This window comes from Mustela nivalis (genome assembly GCF_964662115.1).
Source record: "Mustela nivalis genome assembly, chromosome: 1".
In the NCBI taxonomy this organism is placed as follows: domain Eukaryota; kingdom Metazoa; phylum Chordata; class Mammalia; order Carnivora; family Mustelidae; genus Mustela; species Mustela nivalis.
The window spans coordinates 107,220,527-107,245,699 of NC_139020.1; the positions used below are offsets into that span (position 1 = coordinate 107,220,527).

Consider the following 25,173-nt stretch of genomic DNA (forward strand, 5'->3'; position numbering starts at 1 on the left):
GAGAGAATAGATTTGCTCACAGGCACCAACCAGAGGTAATTGCATAGACAAGGCAGGTGACAACTGTTCCCACTCCTTGCCTCCCGATCTTTCTTCTCCACTGATGCTTGGCCCCCGGCCTCTTCCAGGCATGCAGTGAATGTGTGTTGACATATTTCAGAGGCCACAAAATAAGGGGCAGAGAGTTCATTAATGGTGAGAACCGATATTGTTATGCTCTTGCAGTAACCCTGGCGCTGTTCTGAATACTCCACAGGCTCATTGTTTACCCCAAGCAATCCTTTGAGGTGAGGCCCATGTTTATCATCATCCCTGTTTTATACAGGAAGAAACAAGTTCACAGAGAGGTTCATCTACTTGTCTGAGGTCACACCGTCAGAAAGTAGTGGAGTCAGAGCTTAAACACAGAGAGTCTGACCCAGATGAAACTGTGCTCTGCCAGCTCAAAAGCCAATAGGCCTGGCTTCTGAGTCCTTAGGATCCTCAGTCATACCTGGGTCTCACATACCTTATTGTGGCTCATGGGGTGGTGGTGAGGATTCATGGGGTAAATGATGCAGGATGCCTCACGCGAGGCTCAGCATGTGGTAGGCCTTCAGTAAATGCGAGTTCTGAACATTGCTGTGAAGCATCTCTCAGTGACAGAGTCCAGACTGGCAAAAGATTCTCATGGCAATGAAAGAATCTGGCAAATGGAAATGCATAATTAGCTATTTATTTTCAGGTCACCTCCATGAGTTGAGATAAAACATTAAGTGAATCAATCACTCCAGTTGTGCGAAAGAGATAGGAAAGAGTCAAGGTTTGACATTGGCTTTTAAAAGCTCTTAAATAATTACAGCATTCAGAATAAACAAGGCCTTCATGCTTCATTAGGCAATGTGTATTATGGCTCCATTAACACACTGCAGCGCTTTTCCAGCCTCCATGTTTCCAAGCACGCTGAGAAGGGAGCTGAAATCATCAGTGTTAATTGATAGCTAACAGAAACAAACTTCCTCAGAGGAGCCTGATTTTTAGGTCTTAATTTGATTAATTATTAAAGCTTCTGAAAACTATCTCGACAGGGCAACAGGAAAACCAAATAATGTTACTGTTTATTCATGTGAAAACACAGCCTGGTTGTAGACTCTGTGTACCTGCACCTTTTGGTGTTTCTTGATTCTTCCCCAGACAAAAAGGAAAGCTGGAGAATTTAAAGATAATTAACAATAAAGTACTATTATTACTTGAGCTTCCTAGAAAATCCAGGACATATCTTAGTTGAGACAATTTAGAGAAAGAGGTTCCACTTTTGATCCTCCCTCAACCTGTTCTGATACATCAATAACATACAATATATTGGTCCATAATAAGATGCAAGCCTTAATGAATTAGGATGAGTGGCCCTCTGAGTAAATACCACTCACTAGCACTTTAATAGTTATAGATACATATGTAGGTATAGAAATAAATAGATAGATAGACACCAATATGGACATAAGCATAGATGTAGATGTAGAGATATTTTAATAAACACATGTAGGCTATTCTGTATAGTGCTTAAGGTTTAGACCCTGATGCCAGATTCCCTGGTTCAGATTCTGACATCATTACTTTCTACTGGATAACCTTGAACAATATATCAAAATCTTCTATGTATCAGTTTCCTCATCTGTAAAATGGGGATTTAAAAAATGACCTCATGTGATTTTTGTGAGATTAAATGAGTGAATAAATGTAAAATTATTAAAACAGTTTTTGGTGTAAGTGCTTTGTTAGTATTTCCTGTTACTGTGATCATTATTTTATCTAGGTGCAGGCCCTACTATGGGGAAGATAGGGTCATCTGATGTGGGCATTGTCCTCAGGAAATTCATTACTATGTGCTTTGAGACATTTGCCCAAATAACTATACAATTTGCAAAACAACAAGAGTCTCAGAGAGGATCTTAACAAAAGCTACAAAAATTCAGAGAGAATAAGAACATCTTCCAGCAGGGAGGATGAGTGACCCTTTCCAGATCAGGACATTCTATGGGGAGGAAAGTTGTGAACAATTGCCTAGAAGAAGGAAAGTGTAGAGGGTTTCCACCAAGAAAAGTGATGCAAAGTGCTAGTAAACTGACTTTTTAAACTAAGCAGGGAAAGAGAAATAAATTTGGGAGAATGGGGACTAATGGGTGGAAAAAGTTTGATAGGCCTTCTTAAGTTCACCATGATGGATGGTGCCAGAAAGCATTCTACAAGACCAAAGGGGATAGGGAAGCCACAGATCACCACCAGAAGATAGAATGTGATCATCAGTAGAAAGCACACATTGCTTGGCAGTTAAAGGAAATGAGATATACTTCCTTCTCTTCCTCCTACTAGTCCTGGGGAGATGTTGGGCAGTTCTCTGTGCTTTTGGGGACTCCAGTCATGCCAACTATAAAATAAGAGATTGGGATTAGATAATCTCCAAAAACCCCTCCAGCTTCAGTATTCTAGGACTCTGCAATTTTGCTAAGAGCTGAGATGCCTCCCTCTCTGCCCTGCCTTGTTGCCCACTCACATACCTTTCCCACCCCTTCCATTCCTTCATTTGTACACAGGGAGATAGGACACAAATAACAACATACCAAGAAATAACCCCAAAGTAAAACCATCAACAAAGAGTTAAAAGTATGAAAAGCAGAGGTAGAGACTGAAATTGAAGACCAGACATTTCTGTAGACAGGATGGGAATAATTTTATGGCAAGGCCACCTTTTCAGGACCTTCATGATTTGAAAGTAAAGCTATTAAGTAGCTCAAACCACTCTTTTTTTAATGAAGTGGTTCTTTGGATAAACACTTCAGGCTAAGAGGCAATGTTGTTGCAGCTAGAATTGGAGTGCTCTGCAAAGCATTAACACAACCTCTCACTGTCCTTTATCCTACCCACTCCATGTGAAGTTGAGTCATTTGAATTAGTATTCAGCCAATACCATTTGGAGTCCTTGTGTTCCCCAAGTTTCTCAATATTTGACTATGTCACTTCTGTTGACATTATTAACTTCTCATTAACTTTAATGGAAGCTGTGGAGAGGTGAAGTCCATTTAGTTATCTGGGACTTTTGCTTCTTATGGGTAAGTTTTGAGCTTTATTGGACTCATCGTTATAAATATACATTAGGTAATGACTACTAAGGGACAGTAGCTCCTGAATAAAATGGAACATCTCCATCCAATTCATTTAATAAACTAATAGATGTTAATGAATAGAAGAATAACAAAGGTCATTGAGTCCTGCCATCATCTGAATCTCCTTTTAACATTCTTACCAAGTAGTAGTCTAGTGTCTGTTTGAACAGGTCTAAAGGCTGAAAGCAAACTTCTTTCAAGTGCTTGTTATGTGACAAATATCAAAGATAGCACCATTCTGCTTACCTTCATTTGGGCACAGTCCTTTTTGTATTCATGGTTCCCAGTTTGCCATGACCTATGTTTTTCCCTGAGACCCATTTTAAGGTTGCCATTGACCTTCTTGGGTCAAGCCCAGTCTTGGAGAAGAAGACCTTGAGAGTGCACCCATGCCTTAGTAATGATCATTTGGTCTTAGTCTGTTGGGCAAAATGTAATGATATTCATGGTAAGCAGAATAAACATAAAGATGTTTATGTCCTAATTCCTAGAATCTGTGAGTATATTGTCTTACATGGCAAAAGAGACTTTGTAGATATGATTGTGTTAAGAATCTTGAGATGAGAAAATTATTTTGGATTATCTAGATGGGTCCAAAGGACAAATGTCCTTATAAGAAAGATGCAAGAAAGTCAGTGTCAGAGAAAGGGATATGACGGAGTGATGTGGGGCCATGAATCAACAAATATGAGAAGTCTCTAGAAGATGGAAAAAGTAAAACAAAGGGATTCTTCCCTAGAGCTTCCAGAAAGAACATGGCCCTACTGATACCTTGAGACTGATTTCAGACTTCTGACATCCAGAACTAAGATAATACATTTGTGTTACTTTTAGCCAATAAATTGTGGTAATTTGTTATAGCAGTATTAAGAAATGAATACACTAATAATAATAAAATCAATTTATGCCTTAATTGGGTGAGTTCACCTAGAGGTAGATCATGTTCTATGGAACTGACCCAAGCTATCCAAATTCACAAGGGTTTGAAAGTACAACCTGACACTAATTTTCTTAATTATGACGTATTGACATTGTTTCACCCAAGAGGCCCCATTTCTAGGATCAGGATCCCTGAAAATGGAATTAATCATCAGAAGATTGTCTAGTGATGGAAGAATCAGAGCAGAGGAAATCGGATTATCTTTTCAGATATTTTTTTCTGGTATGGAGAAGCTTAATACATTTCTCTGGCCTGTTGTTGCTCAGGTCTGGAGAACAGATTCTGTCTCATTTAGAATGTACTATAATCATTGGTCAAATTTCCTTCTCCACTTTTCCTTTATTATTTGCCCTAGTCAGTCACAAAAGTACCTTTCACCTTATGCTGGTCCAAGTCACACATAAACACATCTTCCTGAAATACAGGACCAATTAGAAGCTCCAGGCTACCATGCATCTTATATATGTTTGAAACTGGGATCTCTGAAATATATTAGAGAAATATAGGGGGAAAAGCCATAGTTTCACTAGCAACACTCATAAGTCATCTCCAAGTGATTATGTCCTGGAAACATTCCATGTACAATGAATGTCATACATTTCTTCTAAATTAAATTCCAGAGACCAGTATTTTTCTGACATTCTCCCCAAATCCTTGAGCTATGCCTTGCTTTGTTCTTATGGAGCACTTATTTCAGTATAGTTTTGAGCTATAAAAGAAATCTGTGTGCACACACTTTGGTCAGGAACCTCAGACTCATTTCTCTCCTTAAGGTCTTATGTCTGATTTGTCAACAAGTCCTGTCATTTTTCCCTCCAAAATGTCTCTTGATTTTTTCTCTCATGAGGTCAGGCCTCCAAATCTTACACAACCCAACAATCATTTTGGATATCCGTCCCATTAGGTTGCCTTGAATTCAACCAGTGGATGCTGGGAGGGGTTTTAGAAGTGGCTTCCCCATCTACTGGGACTTTTGCCTAGTCCCTAACCTATGTACTTACTCCTCTACCCATGACCATTTAAAAGGTGGCTTTAATTTCACACCAAATCCAATGTATCCAACTGACTTACAATTGGTTCTCCATCTCTTAAACTTTATTTCCCATTATTTATAATAAGTATGTTAATCAAATTGTTTTCCTACAGACCCTATCCAACAAGACCCCCTAGAAACTTGCCTGTGCTGGATATCACTCCTAGATCCACCTAAGTTCAACAGGAAGAGATGCCTGAGAGTAACGACTCTTTTCTGATGTAGAGCTGATGACAATATATAGTGCTCTGAGGTCAAATATAGCTGGATTCTTGTCTCAGCTCTGTCATAACCTCGCTGAGCCTCAGTGTAAAGTAGTAATATTTATTTCATAAGGTTGAAAGGATTAAATGAGAGGATTTGTGCTGTTGTTTAAAGTCCAGTGCTCTTTTAACTTTATCAGTGGATTCTTATATAGAAAAACAAGCAAACAACAGCAACAAAAATTCTCAGGACTCTGAAACTTATCCAAGTTGCTGATACTAAAGAATCTCTTAGATTCAAGATATGTTAATACCTTATTGGTTTGTGTGTGTGTGTGTGTGTGTTTTCTCTTACTGGTTCATTATTAACTCCATAGAGTCAATGAGAAGACATGCTTCTGCAAGCCCATGTAGGGCTAGAATAAACAGAACCCAAAGACAGGTGGTTATCCTGTGAATTTAATGACAGCAAAGTAGGGAAGCCAGTGATTTTATGACAACAAATTCTTGGAACATAACAGGGTCACTCTGATATTAAAATAAAAGTCATTTTAATGATAGTCTCTGCAGTGTGTCACCATATAATGCAAAAGAAAGATTATTTCATACTAAAATCTAGTAATTAACTCTGTCACTAACTAATCTTTGACCTTATTTCCAAGATCTGAAGGATAGAAGACAAGGCCTTCTGTCCAATGTATTCTACCATTTAAGTTTCTTCAGGTTTCCAATGCTGCAAGAACTCTGAGAGAAGAAAAGAAGGAACAAGAGAGAGGGAGAGAAAGAAAGGGGGCAAAGAGAGATAGGTTGGCTTAGAGTTAAAAACTGTCTGCAAAATTGAATTGAAAGCTAAGGTTTATTTAATTATGTGAGGATAGTAATGACACATGCAGAATGATCTTCCTGGTCATCTTAGAGCTGCTTTAAGTCGGTACTTTAGATTTAAAGTCTAAATCTAAAGAGGACTTCTATTTCCAATGACTACCTCACCTTATAAGATTTGGTTACCACAGGCTTTGGGGCTGCCTCATGAGACAAGCAGCTCTGGAAAACTCCAAACTCTAGGATATCTTCTTTGTGTCAAAATATGAGGTTCCAGGCAGGTTCCCTGGCTCCAACTTTGAGCCAATCTTTGAATCAAAAGGCTGGAAGCCAAAGCTGAGCCTATAGCTTCCACAATCCCTAGAGGCTAGAAGAAGGAGACTTGTGCTCCTGTGAATCAAGAACACTTGAGGGAGGTCAAAGTCTCTCTACTCCAAGAAATAGCCTTAGGCTGACAGGTTTTTAGCCTAGTTCTGGGGGAATCATTTCTTACCTGAGTCACAGAGAGCACTCAGGCTGAAAGCTTGCTTCTCATGCAGACCCTGTTCTTCCCTTCAATATCCACCTCCTTCCTTGATGGCAAGATGTGCCTAATGACTTAAGAACCTTTGAAATCCATCCCTCAAAGTCTGAGCTAGAACCTAGTCCTTAGTTCTTGGTATTGAGCCTCCAGAACTGGGGTTCTCTCCAGCATCAGGCATGGTCAGCCAAGGAGATCGAGCTTCATGTGGGAAGCCCGGAGAATGAGAGCAAGAAACAGGCAGAAGAGCATGTTTATGGCACATTCCAGTCCTTCTCTAGTGAAATCTAAAGATTTAAGGTATTTGGTGATCAATCTGGGGTCTTATGTCCCACGAAAGAGGAGCTCAACAGAGTTCCCGGTCTCCCTGAAAGTTCTATCTTTTCCAGTCATTTCTGCCATCCATCCAGAAAGAATAGCGGTTGTTTCTGCCATCTAGAAAGAATGAAATGAGCAGCCTGTGCCTCAGGGCTTTCTCTTTAATGTTGCCATCAGAAACTAATAAAATGCATCAGGGTATTATTACTAAATACATATATTCTAAATCAGACTGGTATGGAGGTCAGTGAATATGTTCACTTGTATTTAAGCAAAGAGAAATTGTGTATTTGGTGTAGATTGAGACAGAAACAAAAACCCAGATACTAGAAACTGTGTGTCTAAATCCCAGGGCTGAAAGTGTTTTCTTTCTTTCTTTCTTTCTTTCTTTCTTTCTTTCTTTCTTTCTTTCTTTCTTTCTTTCTTTCTATTTGTCCTTCAGCCTAAAAAAAATACCAAGAGTGACAGGAGTGCCCTGTATTTGTTTCCTGTGTCTGCTGAAAAATTACCATGAACTTTGAATTAATGAAACTAATGAAACCATGAACTAATGAAAAATTACCATAAATAAGAAAACACACATTTTATTCTCTTCTAGTTCTGGAAATCAGAAGTCCAGAATCAGTTTCACTGGGTCAAATCAGAGTCTCAGAGAGGTAGTGCTCCTTACAGTAGCTATAACCTGTGTCTCAGCCTTTCCAGCTTTCAGACCCGCATTTCTTGGCTCATGGTTCCTTCCTTCCTCTGCAAAGTCAGCATCTTGTCATCTTTCATCAGTATCCCCTTGCTTTCCTCTCTGTCAAATCTTTTCTGCCTCCTTCCTACGAGGAAACTTATAATTACATTTAGGGCCCATCCAGAAAATTCAGGATGTTCTTCCCTTCTCAATATCTTTAACTTAATTAAATCTGCAGAGTCCCTTTTGTTACACACACAAAAAATTCATGGATTCCAAGGATTAGGACCTGGATTTCTTTAGGGGGCACCCTAAGAAGTAGAAAAGGGTGATGAATCTGACACTTTTCCAAAGTAAAATTAATCTGAGGGCCACCAATGTGATTCTAGGTCAGAAAGCCAGCAGACCCTCTTTCCCAGTGCATCTCCAAAGGCTACTCCAGCAGTAGGTAAGATTCTCATGGAGGTCCAGCACAGCCACTTGGCAAACAGACACACTGGCCAGACTATGGCAATGAGCAGGTAGTAGCACTCCAAAGTGGGACCTCTCACTCCCATATCTGAGAGTTTGTGCCCTTCCTGGAAAGCCTAGATTTGACTGTAAAGCCCCCTTCTAAACCTAGTGACAATCTGTGGTCTTTCCTCGTTCTGAACCTATCCTGGAAAGAGTGGAAAATAGCAAACATGGTGCTGTAACATGCTAGACGCTCTGGTCGCATGTCTGGCTATGAACCAGTGTCTCAGGGACAACCAAGGGCAGACGCAGGGATGATCAGGGGCTCCAGGGAGTCCATCAGATCCTGAAGCAGGTGAATGCTGCCTTAGTGTTGGAGCCATGAAGACGACCTTCTGGAGCACGTTTGGAGGTTCCTGTGTTTCCTGGGTACCTTCAAAACAGAGCCACTTGTCTGAGCCAGTGCCTTTTCTAGTAGAGACCCTTTGTCACAGGATCTCCAGAGCCCGCTCCCAGAACCAGGTAGTCCAGACACAAAGGAGAGGCAGAGGAGGGCACACCCTTAAGTCTCAGCTCCCAGCCTGAGATGTATTCTTCTTGCCTAGTAGATTCTATTTCTGCAGGCTCTCTCCATTTGAGATCTTGACCCTCTGCGTTCACCCTGCCCAATACCTATGTTCCCTCTAACACCCAGGGAGCCTGAGAGCTACCAGAGGCTGTGGTTGGCCATGGTATTCCTCCCCTCTAGAAAGAGAGATGACCTTGCCCCTGGGGAGCTGTTGTCCCCTCTGGACTCCTAAAAACATTTTTTTCTTAACTCCTTTTATCCTTCTTATTGGAATACTCTTACTCTTGCATGTCTAATATTCTGGGTCTTGGGGTTGCATTTAAATCAAGACTTCTGACTGGCTTATTGGGTCCAGCATTTTAATTGCTTTCCTTTTCTATTATTTGATGGCTTCTTTTTATTTAATGACTTCCAAGGGCTCCCGTAACACCCAGATTATGTAAGTGCCGGGGCCGAGATAAATGACGCCAGCAGCTTTACAGCCTGGGAGGAAAACATTTAAAGTGAATTTAATTTCATTCTCCTTTTATTTTAGCACCCAAAGACTAGAGGAAAATGATGTGAAAGTTTTCTGTTTTTCTTGTTCTGCAACAAGGGTAGAATTTGCAAATGGAAAAGCTTTTTTCTAATATCAGTTTATTTATTTTTTTATAAAAGGCACTCAGAGTATGGAAGTGAGTCTGCTAGCCATTTCTTTGTTATTCTCAATTTGAACATTCCAACATGATTGCTTTTAAATGCATCTCCAGGGTTTCAGCTATTTTTAATTAGTGAGGCTTCTTTTCTTTTGTCCTTTTTTCCTTTTCTCTCTTTTCTTTGTTGTTATCACTCTAGTTGATTTGTTTTCCATCTTCCCACTCCACCAGTCCCTGCCTCCTCACCAAACTCATCTGTTTCCCCATCATACACACTCATGGTTTTATAGAAGCTGGTAAAACTTTGCATTCTCTGCATCTCTAAAGTTAAGGTCTCTGGTTTCTCCTCAGGGCCTCTCACCCCCTCTCATCCTCATGCTTAAGAGCAGAATCAAAAGTTTACAAGGACGTGTCTTTTCTGCAGTGAGGAAAAACCCAATATGCTGTGTTACAAAAAAGAATGATAAAATTAGACATGGAAGACTAAACATTTTAGCCTCTCTGCCATTTTACCGGAGAGGAAACGGAGGCCCAGCCTCAGGCACACTTAAGTCCGAGCTGGCCTCTACAGGGTGTCTGCCAGGAGAGGCCGGCACGGCTGCCTCCAGCCACCTAGGACTCCCACCCCACTCCTGGCAGGAGCAAGGCAGTGGCAGTCACACACCTGTTCTGCAGTTTGGGTCAATCCCTGGGCTCCCATCTCTCCTTCCATGAGAGTTTAGTAGCAGCTCTGGAATTCCTCTGCCAGAGCCCTATTGTGGTGTTGTGCAGCTGAAAAAGAGCAGGCTTGACAGTGAAAAAAAAAAATGTCAGTTCTAGTCTGATCTTTGACGCTGATCAGCTGTATAAATCTGGATGAGTCATTTCAGTCTCCAAATTTCAGTTTCCTCTTTGTGAAATGGAAAATAAAATCTACCTGGCCTAACAACATAAGAAATATAGCCAATGTCTTGTCATGGGGATATAACTGGACACCTGGCAGCTACACTTGCAGTGAACACAGCATAATGTACAAGCTCGTCAAATCCCTAAGTTGTACAGCTGAAATAAAAGTAACATCCTGTGTCAACTGTACTAAACCAACAAAAACGAATCTACCTGTTCTATAGCACAAGGTGGTGATAAATTCCCTCTCCAGAAATTCTTCATTCTTGTTTACAAGACACACATCTTTTTTGGTTTTCTCACCTCCATGGCCTTTCCTTTCAACCTCTTCTCTGAGGTCTTTTCCTTTGGTGCACCTCCAACTGTGGGGTCCCCTCAGACAACTGGCTAGGCTGGCCCCACTTCTCTGCTGACTCTGCACACTTTTCTGGGAAAATTTCTCTCCTTGGTATCAATGACCACCCATGAGTTTGACTCCCAAATCTGATCTCCAACCCAGAACTCCCTCCTGAGGGATTGTCTGTCTTCTTCTCTGCTCCTCCCCCTCAGGTTGTCCTCAGCACCTTCCTTAACTCAGCATGCCCACTGCAACCTATCCTCCTTCCCCTAAGCTTCTCTTCCTCTGTTGTTGTCTTGGGGAATGACACCTCTGTTACTCTGCTGCTTCCATCAAAAAAGTAGTAATCATGGGGCACCCGGGTGGCTCAGTGGGTTAAAGCCTCTGTCGTCAGGGCATGGTCCCAGGGTCCTGGGATCGGGCCTGCATGGAGCTCTCTGCTCGGCGGGGAGCCTGCTTCTCTTCCTCTCTCTCTGTCTGCCTCTCTGCCTACTTGTGATCTCTGTCTGTCAAATAAATAAATAAAGGTTGGGGGAACCAGGTGGTGGGTATTAGAGAGGGCACGGATTGCATGGAGCACTGGGTGTGGTACAAAAACAATGAATACTGTTATGCTGAAAATAAATTTAAAAAAACCCTATATTTTCCATACATAAATGAATAATGATTTGTTTTTCCCTTCCTAATTCTTTAAGCTTGATTTGTTTTTCTTAGCTTATTCTACCTGTTAGTAACTCAAAATTGTTAACTGGTAAATGTTTACAGTTAGACTAGCAAGCCACTTTACACTCTTCCTTTTCTAAAATATTTACCTTTAAGGCAGATAGTTATAGATTTTATACTGCTAAATTATAATATTCCAATCACAGAAGATACAGGTATCATTGATTTGTGTAAATAAAGCATTACATAACTGATTAATTTGTTTAAATTAATAAAATCATATAGAAATTTTAAAAAAGTAGTAATCATGTTAGCTTCCTTCTAGTCGCATTGAGTAGGCTACAATACTCTCTCCTTTCTTTCTCCTGAATTTCTTTCTTTCATACCATTTTATCCATCCCTGTTGTCTAGTCAAAGCTCTGATTGTCTCTTACCTAAACTATTCCCACTACCTCTAACTTGCTTTCTCTTCTTTCAGTTTATCCTCTACCAATTCATCTTCTACATCACCACCTATCACTATCCCAAACACAGTTCTCATCATACTCTCAGAATTTGTAAAAGTCCCTCATCATCTAAAAAAAACACAAAAAGGGCCAAACAATTTCACAATGTTCTTCATGCCAACTCTTCAAGTTCCTTGATCTCCCCTTCTCCACTAACACACACACACACACACACACACACACACATACACACACACACTCCACACTATACCACTCTTTGGCATTACCAAAATTCTTAACTCTCATTAGAGGTCTCACACCAGCTTGTAGCAGACCCCTGTTAGAATCTGTTTGCAGTCTTCAAGCCCTTTTCTTTGATGCTTTCACTCACAGTGGAGAGCCTTGGACAACCATCTTGTACCATGTTATCTCCCCATTCTGGTCATGTTGGTAGGGCTGGCATAGATTCTGAACCCAAGCTTGGCCAGATTTTTATTCTTCATTAGGATTTTTATTCTTCATTTAGATTTTCACTAGCCTTTAGATTAAAGGCTATAAATTAGAGACCTACAGTTCAGCAGGTTCTTTTTCTGTTCTTAATTGATCCCGTATGTACTTGGCAGTAACCTGCCTTGGCATCGTGGGATGCCCAGGCTCCCGATCAGACAGTTCCATTCTCGTTTAAGCAAGACAGAATGAGTTTCTTTTACTTGCCACCAAATGAGTCTAAGTCACTTATCAATGTGTTGAGCATCTGCTTTTCCTCTGACTGAATCATCTTCCGATTTTTCATCTTACAGATTTTTACTCATTTTCAGGACCGATCTCCTTTGCAAAGTCTTCGATACTCCCTTTCTTAGAAACAAATTTATGTGCTCCTGCTTGTGAGCTATCCCTGTGTTTGCTATCACATTTAGTCATAGCTACGTTTTTAAGAGTGTTTTGCCCATAAGCACATGAGTTCCTGATGGCAGGAACTATGTCATATTCATAGGTATATCTCTACCACTAAGAGAGAGCTTCACACCTGGAAGACATTCACATTTATCTTTAATCAGTGAATTGATACTTATGAAAGGTGCTCTGTAAACTCTTACGGTCCATGCCAGTATTAGTTGGAAATTTCAAAAGGCAGCTATTTTCTCCCTGTATAAAACACAGACCTTCCTTTTAATATAATCATTAGATGACCCCATAGGTCATCTCCTGAGTCCTAAACTTCTGATTAATGCTTTGTCTTGAATTTTATATTTGTCATAGATATTATCAAGTGATCAACTTTTCATAAAAATTAAGACAAATGCAAGAAGAAGGAAAGGACTAAAATAGCCAGAAATTTAGAGAAATAAAAGGCTACATGCTAATAGATCAGCCTTCCAAATAGCTCTCTGGCTTTTACTTGAAGTAATTTTAAGGTTGACTTTTCAAAAAATATTTTGACAGCCTACTTCAACATTTCATTTTCATTTTAGAGTTGCAGAGTATGGCAAAAACTTTTATTTTTATCCCTAAAAATGTTTCTTAGTTTCAGAAAGAAACTGAAAAATTCTCACATACTCTCTCAAAACAGAACTCATTTATCCTCCATTCATTTCAGAGAAAGACTTGTGTCCCTGCATCAACCACCTCAAAAAAGTATGAACAAGCAGCAGCCTAAACTGTTCTTTGAGGTCTAAGGAAAATTCTAGAACAGAGTAATACATCTTAGAACTGATTTATCTTTCTCAAAACATATTCTGCATTTTCCCACCTTTGCGTATTTGCTATCTCTTCCCTTGGAATAGCACTCACATGCCTCTGCTCCACCATTTATGAAAAGCTTAGCTCCTGTAATTAATTCTAGAGTTAACGTATGTCTGACTAGTACTTATGAGTACTTTTGGAAAGATGGTGCAATGAGTACCAGTAAAAAAATCAAGAGAAGTAAGCTTTAATCCTGAATGTAACATTAAATATGATGCTTTTCCTCCTTAAACCTCACTTTTGTCATTTATAAAATAAGAGTCCTCAGTGTTTGGGGAAACGTCTTCCCATGATTTGGTAATAATAATGGAACCAAAAGCTAGTGCAGATTACCTTTCATTTCAACCAACAGCTAATCAGTGTAGGCAGTGTACCATGAGCCAGAGTCCGTTGAAAAAATAAATTGATTCATTTATCTTTGTAGTTAAAATCCTTCTTTTCTAGACCTTTAGACTGCATTTTTAAAGACTAATGATATACTATATGTTGGCCGGATGAACACAATAAAAAACACTTTAAAAATATTTTATTTATTTATGTGAGAGAAAGAGAGAGCACAAGCCAAGGGGAGGGGCAGAGGGAGAAGGAGAAGCAGACTCCTTGTTGAGCAGGGAGTCTGACCTGGGGTTTAATCCCAAGACCCTGGGATCATGACCTGAGCCAAAGGCAGACAATCAACTGACTGAGCCACCCAGGTACCCCTTTAGAATATTTTCTTACTCTCAGAAAACAAAAACAAAAAAATAGACCACACTCAACTTTGTGCAGATTGGTTAAAGAATTGGAGTACGTGTCACATGCAAAAGAAAAAAAAAAAAGAGCAGGAGAAAGCATTGATGTGGCTAGGAGGGAGAAGAGAGTATGTAGGAATAGTGAGGGGACCAAAGCATGGGTTTCCCTGCAAAAATTTAGAGGGTTTTCTTTGAAGTAGTGATTAGATTTGCTCTGTCTAGCCCCAAAGTTCCTCAGGAGGCAGTAAGTCCTTCATCACTAGGGGAACTTAAACAAAGTATAGATGACGTGTAGATAGATATATAGTAGAGCAAGTTCAAGTATTGAATGATGGGTTAGCACACAGCCCCTAGGACAGGTTCAGGTTCTGAATGATGGATTGCACATAGCCAGAGAATGCTAATATTCTCTGTTGTCCCAACCACATGTGGCTCTGGGGCAGTTCTCAACTCAGAATTGGAAGGGCATTGGTGAGCCACTAGGATGCTGTCAGGATTGCTACAGCAATTAAATATACCAGATATAAGTTTGCCAGACTCCCAAAGAGGGATAGCAGGTAATACAGCCTTGGGTTATAATGGTCATAGCCTAGCCCCAGTAAACAACCCAGACAAGTAAAGCCTTTGCTGTGTAGTCTCCTAGGTCAGTGTCTTGATTCAGCTCCTTCCAGGTAGAATATTAAATAGCATATTTCAGGTTTTTAAAACTAGTGTCTTATTTGTTCAGTTGTCTGTCTCCCTGGGACTACCTAATGGGAACTTACACTAATAGGAATCAAGGGAGTTTGAAACACCTGCTGAGATGCAGAGCATTCTCTTTATAGTCAATTTCCGAAGAAGCAATTTCAGTGTGGCCTAATCTTGATGGGATGAATAAAGACAGAGCGGCAATAAGGAGACTGACTTCATTATACATACAAATTTTTAAATGTAACAAATTATAATGTTAAAGTTTCCCAGAAGCACGGAATCCTTATAGCTTAATGACAGGGACTGGGAGCCCAGCAGAATTATTTTGCTTTTAGTTTTTTTCTTTGGTAAAGAGAGATCACCCAGTCTCATAACACCAAGAAAGATCTAAAGACAACAACAGCTTCTCTCCCCTGCACAAATTTGGAAAAAGTTAAATGTTTATCAATAGGGGAATGCATAAATTGTTCTGATAAATTTATGCAATGAAATACTATGCAGAAGTTAAAATGACTGAAAAAGACAATTGTAGGCTTTCAAAAATATGTAAGCTGTTATTCATAAAGGTGTTTAAAACACAAAGCAACACAACATATTATTTATGATTTTCTGCATTCATGGTAAAAATCTAAAACCATGGGCAGAAAGAGTAAACACTGAATTGATGATAGTGTTTATCTATAAAAGGAGAGAGAAGAAAGAGAACATAATTGCAAAAAAAAAAAAATAATAAAAAGGAACCTCAACTTCATGTGTGAATTTATTTGATAAAAATGTTGGAATGGAATTTAAAAATTTAAAAATTAAATATTTGGCGGGCACCTGGGTGGCTCAGGTCGTGATCTCAGGGTCCTGGGATCGAGCCCCGCATTGGACTCTCTGCTCGGCAGGGTGCCTGCTTCCGCCTCTCTCTCTGCCTGCCTCTCTGCCTACTTGTGAGCTCTCTCTCTGTCAAATAAATAAATTAAATCTTTAAAAATAATAATAATAAAAATTAAAAATTAAAAATTCAATATTTTTATCAAGGTGACTCGCCTAATACATTCAAGCCCCTTTTTTCCTTACTGGTTCTCAAAATTTAGTGTGTATCAGAATTTCCTGGAGGGCTTGTTAAAATACAAACTTTCGGACACATTCCCCCAATTTTTGACTCAGTATACCTGGGGTTGAGTCCAAGAGTTTGCATTTTGGACAAGTTACCAGGTAATTCTAATGTTCCTGGCCCAGAGCCACATTTTGCAGACCAATGTCTCATCATATAGCTACTTACCAGTGAATATGCATTCAGACTTTAAACTGCCTAAGGATGGAGATCTTTAGCTTAATCTTTATAGCTTCCACCTAGCAAATAGACTATCAATAAATATTTTGTAAATTGAAAGAACTCATCACCTAAAAAATTGCAGACACACATGCGTGCAGGCCTGCATGTGCACGCGCACACACACACACACACATTCTGCAGTATGATAGCCACTCAGCAGGATGCAAAATAAATAGTACATTAATGGTAATAACTTGGCAATTTTAGAAAAGCAAATATAATGTTACCTAGGATGGTAGACCCTCCTCAGGGAAGGCTTCAAGTTATGGTCAACAGTGTTCTCATTGCCAGCATGGTATACTTCTCAAGTCAGAGGAATTAAGGAGTTCCTAGTGAAGCCCTAAGTCAAGAGAGTAGATAAAATAAGGACACTAGGTCAGAATACTACAGTGATTTTTTCATGTAATATCACTCATTCACCTCCTACTTACAGTCCATGAGAAGATGACAGTTGGACTCCCTGAATCCAGTGAGTGGGGTGAGATCCTGGGACGTGCGGGACCATGCAGTGGACTTGTGCCTACCATAACAAGCAGCAGAATGAGAGCAGAAATCAAGGAAGTTTGATCTTCAGAGATCTTTAAAATTGCTTAATTGATCAGAGTGTCCCTAAAACTGAAATGGTTGAGCAGCTTTACTTGATTTGTCAGAGGAGCTACTTTTAATTTTAAGCTCTGTCATGAGAGTTATCTATGGCTTTGGCCAAGTTACTCAAACACTCTGAACAACAGTTTTTATATTTGTAAAAAGGCAGAGGTACAAATTTTGCCCTAATGCCTAGTTTATGAATTGTAAAATGTATGAATATTTAATGAGATAACATTTGTTTAATACTTAAATAAATTAAAAAGGATTAAGGAACTGTAACGAACTCTCACCTTTATTATCAACAATATCTGTTAAGAAGCTGGTATAAGCCTGTGACATAATGGGGTTCCAAGAAGACACAGTCGAGTAGAGTCTAAACGTTTTCCTCTCAGAATTTTTATTTTAATAGGCAAGTTAGGATAAGCAAAAAACATAAATAGCTACAGATACATAAACAAAGACATAACCATGGAATCATACAAGTGTGCATGCATGCACATGCACAGACACACAAACACACACACACACACACAGCTAACAATATGAGGTAGCATTAATGTCTATATAAGAAAGTCTTGGTTAAAATTAAGGAAAACTAAACTCTTTTTTAAAAATTAGGAGAATTTATTAGATCATACATATGATAAGTACAATAAAAATGTTGTTGTTGTTGTTATTGTTTGGGATAAGCTTAATACTATACTTTGACAAAGACACCAATGACTCAGTGTCCTTACATGACTGTACTGTGCCTTCTGCAACGCAGACCTTCAGACAGCACTACCAGTCTCAATATGATTGACAGAAGCTTTCATCCTTCTTTATACATAATCAGCAGAAAAATATGTCCCAACAGTGCCCAAAAGAGTCTTAAGATTTACTGTGATTGGCCATGTGCCTAGCCATGAACCAATGTCTAGGACCATGGGATGGTACCTACTAAAAGACTTAATCCATTCTAGGATCAATACCGGGCTGGAAGTGGAGTTGATCTTGTCCAATTTGGTGGACAAGCACAGGAGACAGTACACCAAAACAATTCAGGATGCTACTGTCAGGAAGGGAATAGGCATCAGAGAAGGACTGGGGAGGAAAAGGAGGACAGCAGTAGCGACATCAGGAATCTGCCCCCTCCAATGACAAACAAGTGATCCATAAATACATGTTTTGGTAAATCACAAGAGAGGAAAAGCATGAGAGCCAGGAAGCTCCAGAAGACATTGTGAAGGTTACAGACCTTGAGTGGTCTTGTGAGTACACCATGCTGTTACATGTATAATAACAAACGAAAATGATGATGAAGATGTTGGGGAGAAGTCTGGTAAAATCATTGCCTTTTGTCCTTGTTTTGGGGAGTGAGTGGGAGAATGTTGATGGGAAAAAAAGGAAGGAAGAGCTATGTTCTAGTTAAATTTGTAAATCTTGATTTTCTTAATGTGTATTTTGTAGTCAATAAATTTTTGCTGGGGACAATTCTAGCATAATTTAATGCGTTCTTTCCTAAAGTGTGCCATCTGACCTTAATGTAGCATTGGAACTGAAAATGTACTTTTATATTTTTATACAAGAAAGATATAATTAACCAGCAATTAACTGGGAATGCATTATCTTTCTTAACTATTTGAACTCTACTTTAAAAGCCTGAATTTCCTTGAAATATTGCTTTTTTTAAATAAAACTATTTCATATCTCGATAACAATTTCAGCATCTTAATGGACCCTATTCCAGGGACGTGTGAAACATAGGAAACAGAGTACTTACGTGACCTAGAATATTTATCTAAGACCTTGAGAGCTGTATCAGCTTCAGTGGCATAAAAGCCTACTTAGCAAAAGTTGACCTCATTTGTACATTTCAATGAAATTTCTCAGGTCTGCAAATCCCAGCCTCAAGACCACTTTTCACAAGATATACATACAAGAGCAGAGGTAGGAAGATATGGCCACAACCTAGTCATAAGTGAGGCAGATTTCATGGCTTGTAGAATAAAGACCGGGACTAATAGATTTGTAATTGCTTCAGGCGAAAAATGCCCAAGCCTGAGTTGCTGTGAAACCTGTGTGTGAGGAATTGAGTAGAAAAAGGAGTGCTTCAAGCTGAGGTTGTGAATTTCATTTGTTTGTTTATTCATTCACTTAACAAAACTACAACAATGACGTTAAACATGTGAAAGGAAAGATTGCAAACAGTTCCTTGGAAACAGTGCCCCTAATCAGGTCACAAAACCAAATCTCAACCCCAGAACCTAAATCCATTTCTCCTCTGACAATAACAAAGAAGTAATACCCATGTGTGTTATATACAGGAGAGCTATATTTAGATGGTCGGGAACTGATCTGCTCTTAATTTGCCCAGCAAGTCATGATTTCCCTGGAATTCACTTCTTTCCCCTAAGATACAGTGGGGAGCGCACTGGATTGGAAATCAGGCAACCGGGTTCCCACTCCACAAAAACCAGCTGGTGACATCTTTGGGCAAGTTACTTAAACTCTCTGATCTCGGCCTCTTCATACGTAAAAGAGTATTAACACTTTCAAACCTAACTGAGATCATGTTGCGAAAGTGTGCCTTATATCATTAGACCTATAATTTATTAATTCCATCTAGAATAAAAGCATTTAGACTTTCAAACCATAATTTAAAAACTAATAAGAAGAATAACTTAAAGAAAGAAAAGAGGGAGTAGCTGACACCTCCTTTCTTTCCTAGTACTCTAGGTGAACTTCCATTATAGTATTTGGTCACTTTTAATGACTATGTCTTACCTACTAGACTCAGTTCCTTGAAAACAGAGACCTCACCATAAAAATTCTCTCCCAGTCTCCAGCAAGCCCTTGACATGGAGAAACATTCTAGGTAATGAAAAACTGCATCTCTGGAATCAAAGTACTCATTTTCACTCCTAAAGAATTTGGGGTGGTCCTTGAAGTGTATGCTGCCTAGTCCTGTAGGTATGGCTCCTGACTTCTCTGAAGACAGGCTGTCCAGGCCCGACTCCATCTCCTTGGTGTGAGTGAGAGTCCCACCATTTGCTGGGACAGCCCTGACATCTCCATTCTGAGACAGATTCATTGTTTGCTTTTGGGGGCTAATTAAGTGAAAGACTGTCTCCTTTGAGTTTTCTTTCCCCTTCATCAATACTGTTAACTGTTTCTTCCTATGTCTTTCTATAATTATAGGAAGCTATTTTGTATCAATTGCCTTGTTCTCTCTCAGATGTAGGCCTGCTGCATAGCTGAAGATGAAGAAATTTCAGGGATAGAGTTACCATTCACATCAGAAATACACCAATTATTTAGATGTGCAGATTACTTAGGGGAAGTGTAGTAGAATAAGAGGTTAGAGAGGGGGAATTTAGGCTTTGCCCCATCTCTGCCCCATCTCTGCATCTTTGGTACTCTCTAGATAGCTTTGGAACATAATTTCACCTCTCCTTATGTTGGCCTTCAATAAAATGAATAGTGAGGACCGGATGACCTTTGAGCCCTCTTCCGTGTCTGACATTTAGAATTAAAGGTTTATTTTATGTCACCATAAAATAGAATTGTCTGTATATTGATTATAGTCTGAGCCAAAGCCAAAAAAATTGGTCCTGCATTAGAATAAAAAATGAATGTGCATGATCTTGAAATCACAAATGTGAAAGAAGTGTTGGTGAATCTTTTCTTGGTAAATGCAAGCCTAATGGTTGGTTAATAAAACAGCCTAACTGGGGAACTTTGTAATATGGTTAAAGAAAGCTGAACTGGGGGTGCCTGGGTGGCTCAGTTGGTTAAAGCCTCTGCCTTCAGCTCTGGTCATGATCCCAGGGTCCTGGGATGGAGCCCTACACAGGCTCTCTGCTCGGTGAGGAGCCTGCTTCCCCTCCTATTTTTCTCTCTCTGCCTCTCTGCCTCTCTGCCTATTGTGATCTCTGCCTGTCAAATAAACAAATAAAATCTTAAAAAAAAAAAAAGAGAGAGAGAGAGAGAAAGAAAGCTAAACTAATTGAAGCTTCCAAAATGGATGGGACTGCTAATCACATGCTGCTATTGCTATTAAAATCAAAACCATATGCTGTATCTTTCTGGTGTCATACAAGCATCACATAGAATAGCCAGTAATGTCACTTTCCCCTGCCAACTAAAGCATTAAGAAAGAATGTTGTCACCTAGTAAATAGAGATTTGTGTCACTTAAGATTCCTCATGGATCATTTATTCTTTAATGAACACTGAGAACCTACTATGTACAAAACATTCTATGAGATACTGAGTGAACTATACTTATGAACCAGATATATATCTACTCACTGGAAGTTTACACACAAATATTTATTCTCCTACATACATTCATACTGTAATGATAAAGGGTAAGAAGGGATAAATAAACACCATGGAAGAGATGCAGGTTCAGTACTCAGAGAAAGGAGCTATCCCAACCGAGGGCATAAAGAAAGAATTTTATGAAGCAAGAATATAAAATAAATCTTGACAGTTGGGTTACATTTGGACCTGTGGAAATGACAAGACACAGCAAACATAGAGAAAGAGGAGCTGGGAAGCATAGGCCAGTGACAACAAAATCAGCACCATTAACATTCAATATTTACCACTACTTATTATGCACTACGAACTTCCAATAATACATGGTCTATTGAATCCTCATAACTCTAAGGAATGGGTTCCATTAGTATGCCTATTTTTAGATGGGGAAACTAAGGTCCAGAAAGGAGGAGTACCTTACTCAAGCCCTCCCGTTATTAGAAGTAGCGGGTTGTTGAGGATTGCTGAAGTCTGTGGCTGTAGCAGGGAGGAAGGAAAATATAACCTAAATGTTTCATTATGGCTAGCTGGTAAACAGGCTGGAATGCTAGACTCTTTCAGTGAATCAAACATAGAAAGAATGCAAATGAACTAGATAGGAAGTAAAAAATAAAAACTTCCATATATTAAAAAAGAGCTATATTCCATTTACTAATTAAAATGTAAAAACTCAGTACCTCTCTGGCACATTTGTCAGTGTTGAAGTACAGGATGTCAGTCACATCTGGAAGGGATATGACTCTCCTTCCCAGTACAACCCTCTGCTTGTGAAGGTGGGAAAACTGAGGCTGAAAGATAATTAACCTTGATCAAATGCTCCATTCAGTTTAGGCTTTAAATAAAGAATAAATATATATGTAGGCTCACGACTGCATAATTCTTGCCAATTATTTTCATACTGCTGTTGGGAATTGACAACTGAAGATGATACTAGAAAGTTAAGATCCCCAGGCACTCATACAATCTATGCACTGCAAAGAAAACAATTAAGTTGTATTCTCTTCTGTGCTTTAATCATAATAATGTGATTCTATTACTTCACTGAGTCGATTGGTAACCAGATGTACATAAGGCATTTAACGCAGACAGATCTCCTAAGTGGACACACATTAATTCCCTCCTAAATGTCTTGTAAATAAAAGATGCACCAGAACCTCAAAGGGTCTTCTATTTTCACAGAGATTAGTAAAGTGGCTTGGATTCTCTCTTGTTTGATCAGCTGTTCGGGAATTAATTCTGCTAAGCTACATTCATATTAAAATGTATATTGTCCAACAGAAATATTTTCTATAAAGTCCCTCTTAGATGTTTATACACTGCCATCAGTAAGCTCACACTATGGGGATCTATATTGAGTTTATGTATTTATATTGGATTTATTGTTCTACTGCAGCTATTCAGAAATACAGTTGATAGTTAAAACAGACTTCCCCAAAGGGACATCTATTTAGAGTCTCTGTGAGTTAAATTAGCAATGTTTTAATCTCTATCTTGAGTGGTACTATTCAGTATGTCATTATAATATTAATAATAATAATTAGCATGTTTTGAGTGTTTTTATTATAGTTTGCATTTTTATTTGATACTTTCTCTGATCAAATCAAGAAAAGGCTTGAGATCTCTTCTTCAATTACCCTGCAATTATAATGTTGTGCTCCGATACCTTCAATAGATAGCATTCACCGAGTAAACTAATACACATGTTTTTTGCAACCCATACTACTCTCATCTGCAAATTTAGAGCAAAAGTAATATCTTCCCCTGAGAAAAAAATTTAAGAGCTTCCTTTTAAAACATGGGCAGCCTTGTTCAGTTATGGAGAGGATTGTCAAAGAAGATACAAAGGCAATGGTGTTTCTGTAGATAAATGTCCACAAATAAACAATTTTTTAAAGACTCAATACTACATTTTAGCCATTTAAGCCAGTTTCTTTCCCTCAGCTTCTAAATGATTCCTCCATTCCATTTTTCATGTGTTTTACATATTAGCCTGGTGGATAGTTGGATATTTCAGCCTGCTTACCCATTTACCCATAAATACTCATTTCAATATCTAATTTTAGTTGTATTTAATATGCTATTGGTATTTGTTGCAGCCTTACCCAATAATTGCCACTGAGTTAAAGTTAGAATTCATAGAGTTATTTGAAATTATTTGTTTGAAATGACCCAAGCTCTAAGTCTTTCCATTTAGGACAGAACCTTTATTACCACAGCGAATTTTAAATATTATGTCTGTGAGATTTCGAGTGCCTAAATCAAGTAACTTGACTGAAATCACAACTAATCCCATATTATTGACCAAAAAGATACACAACGAGAAATCAAATTTTTGTTTTTCATAATTTCACCATAATTTTATTTGGTATTTACAGTCTTCAATTTCTAATGCAAGGGTCTTGCTGAGGACTGGGGGATTAGGGAAGAGGGATGAGGTTTGGAGGAAAGGAATCAGAGGTCTTGTATGGACAACAATAATTAATAAAGTTAACAGGATGTGAAAGTCTTCCAGAAGAAATTCTTGCAGCCAGCTTTGCGTTCTCGGGGTGCCATGGCAGGGTTTGAGTTAGCAGATCTCTGCAGTTCCAGCCTCATTTCATCCTGCTCAGCAGCCTGGGACAAATCTTCAGGTTCCAGGGCATCGTTCTCTGTCTGGTTAGGTTCAGACAGCAGCTCCGCCAAGAAGTACTTGGCCAGTTCCTGTAGAGGGTAGAAAGGATATAGAGAGAAGGGATGAGGATGATGGTGGGTGATGGAGAAAAAGAAATGGCAAAGCCTAACTTGGGAAGCAGATTCAGCTACACCCCAAACCCAATTTTCACAGCTGTTCACTTTTGCACAGTTAAAATCAGTTGAGGATATAAAAATAAGGGTAGTTGCTATAATCACCGAGTTACACAGATACACTAAAAACACTCAAATGTTTCTGCGTGTTTCCTGCCTCTATAGATGTAACACATGCATACACACAAATAGAACATTGTTAATACAGTTTTGCAAAGATAATACAGTGCCAACAGTTTAATTCAATTTCAATTCCCAGCTCATGAGCTACACACTGGAATTGTTCTTACCGTTTTTGCTAAGTTAACTGTGGAGAACGAGATCTTTCACAATCTTAAACATACTGTGTTTTGTCTGCAGGGTGCCCTTTAGCAACGTGGAGGGAGGAACTCCTCAGGAAGGGAGCCTTCAGAGGGCCGCTCTTTTTCAGCACCTGGGCCAGCACCTCCGCGTTCAGCCCTGCGCGATGGCTGCCTCATCCCTTCCTGCTCAGCTACCCGGGTCTTGGGATTTTCTTGAATGCCAGAGAACTTACCTGAACTGTGACCGACTGCGCTGACCAGGAAAAAAGAGAGGTAAGAGGAGATTCTGGACTTCGAAAGTTTTCCTGAGAGCTTTGGGAGCTGAGGGACCCAGAAGAGCACCGAAACTCTTCAGGAGCACCTCCTAAATCCACCCAAAGGGGTAGGGTAAAGGCTAAGAGAAGATTGAGGGATTCGGGAGAGGGAGGGGAAGACGTCGAGGAAGTCTCCTTACCTGCTTCCCCGCGGCAGCAGCCAGGGACTTCTGCAGAAATTGACGGAGTCGGGGATCCGAGGGCGCGCCGGTGACACCGCCCAGAGCCAGGACAATGGACAGCGCGGCCAGCGCGCACTGGAGGCGGCAGGACAGCATCTCCGCGCCGGGGAAGCCAAGCGAGAGGACGGTTGGTCAAACTCTAGGAGAGGATCCGCAGGCAGCAGCGATAGCTCTGAAACGCGCGACTCCTAAAGCGGCTTGTGTGCTCTCCACCGGCTCCCCGCTTTTTAAACTCTCTCTCTGACGTCAGACGAGGAGGCGCCCCCAGATCTCACCAGCGCTTTTACGCACCATTACCCTCGTGAAATCAATCACAGAAGTAAGAGGAGGCTACACAATCCAAAGTGGTTTACTTAAAAAAAAAAAAAAAATTATAATCCTTCACCCACATAGGCCCACATGATTTTACACATACCACAGTATCTATACAATCTTTTATATTGTCACTGCTGTGCACACGCACATTCCATGATTTCACTCATACACATGCACACGCACACACTAAATTACATATAAACCCCCAGCCTTGGAAGAAGCAAATGCTCCATCACACAACCCTGCAGACACAG

At 39.6% G+C, this 25,173-nt stretch overlaps 1 protein-coding gene across 1 annotated transcript; it reads right to left on the reverse strand.

Moving 5' to 3' along the window:
- Window positions 1-23,351: 23,351 nt before the first annotated feature.
- On the reverse strand, window positions 23,352-24,940 carry SST (somatostatin). The gene is made up of 2 exons (XM_082715493.1): window positions 24,563-24,940; window positions 23,352-23,722 (listed from the first exon to the last, which is right to left on the reverse strand). The coding sequence occupies exons 1-2, from the start codon at window positions 24,698-24,700 to the stop codon at window positions 23,510-23,512; spliced, it is 351 nt and encodes a 116-aa protein (XP_082571619.1). The 5' UTR covers window positions 24,701-24,940; the 3' UTR covers window positions 23,352-23,509.
- Window positions 24,941-25,173: the final 233 nt, after the last annotated feature.

Excerpts from the sequence above, each read along its gene's own strand:
- SST (XM_082715493.1), bottom strand. The coding sequence starts at position 24,700 with ATGCTGTCCTGCCGCCTCCAGTGCGCGCTGGCCGCGCTGTCCATTGTC. Across the intron at positions 23,723-24,562 it reads CTGCTGCCGCGGGGAAGCAG|GAACTGGCCAAGTACTTCTT; the intron begins GTAAGGAGACTT and ends TACCCTCTACAG.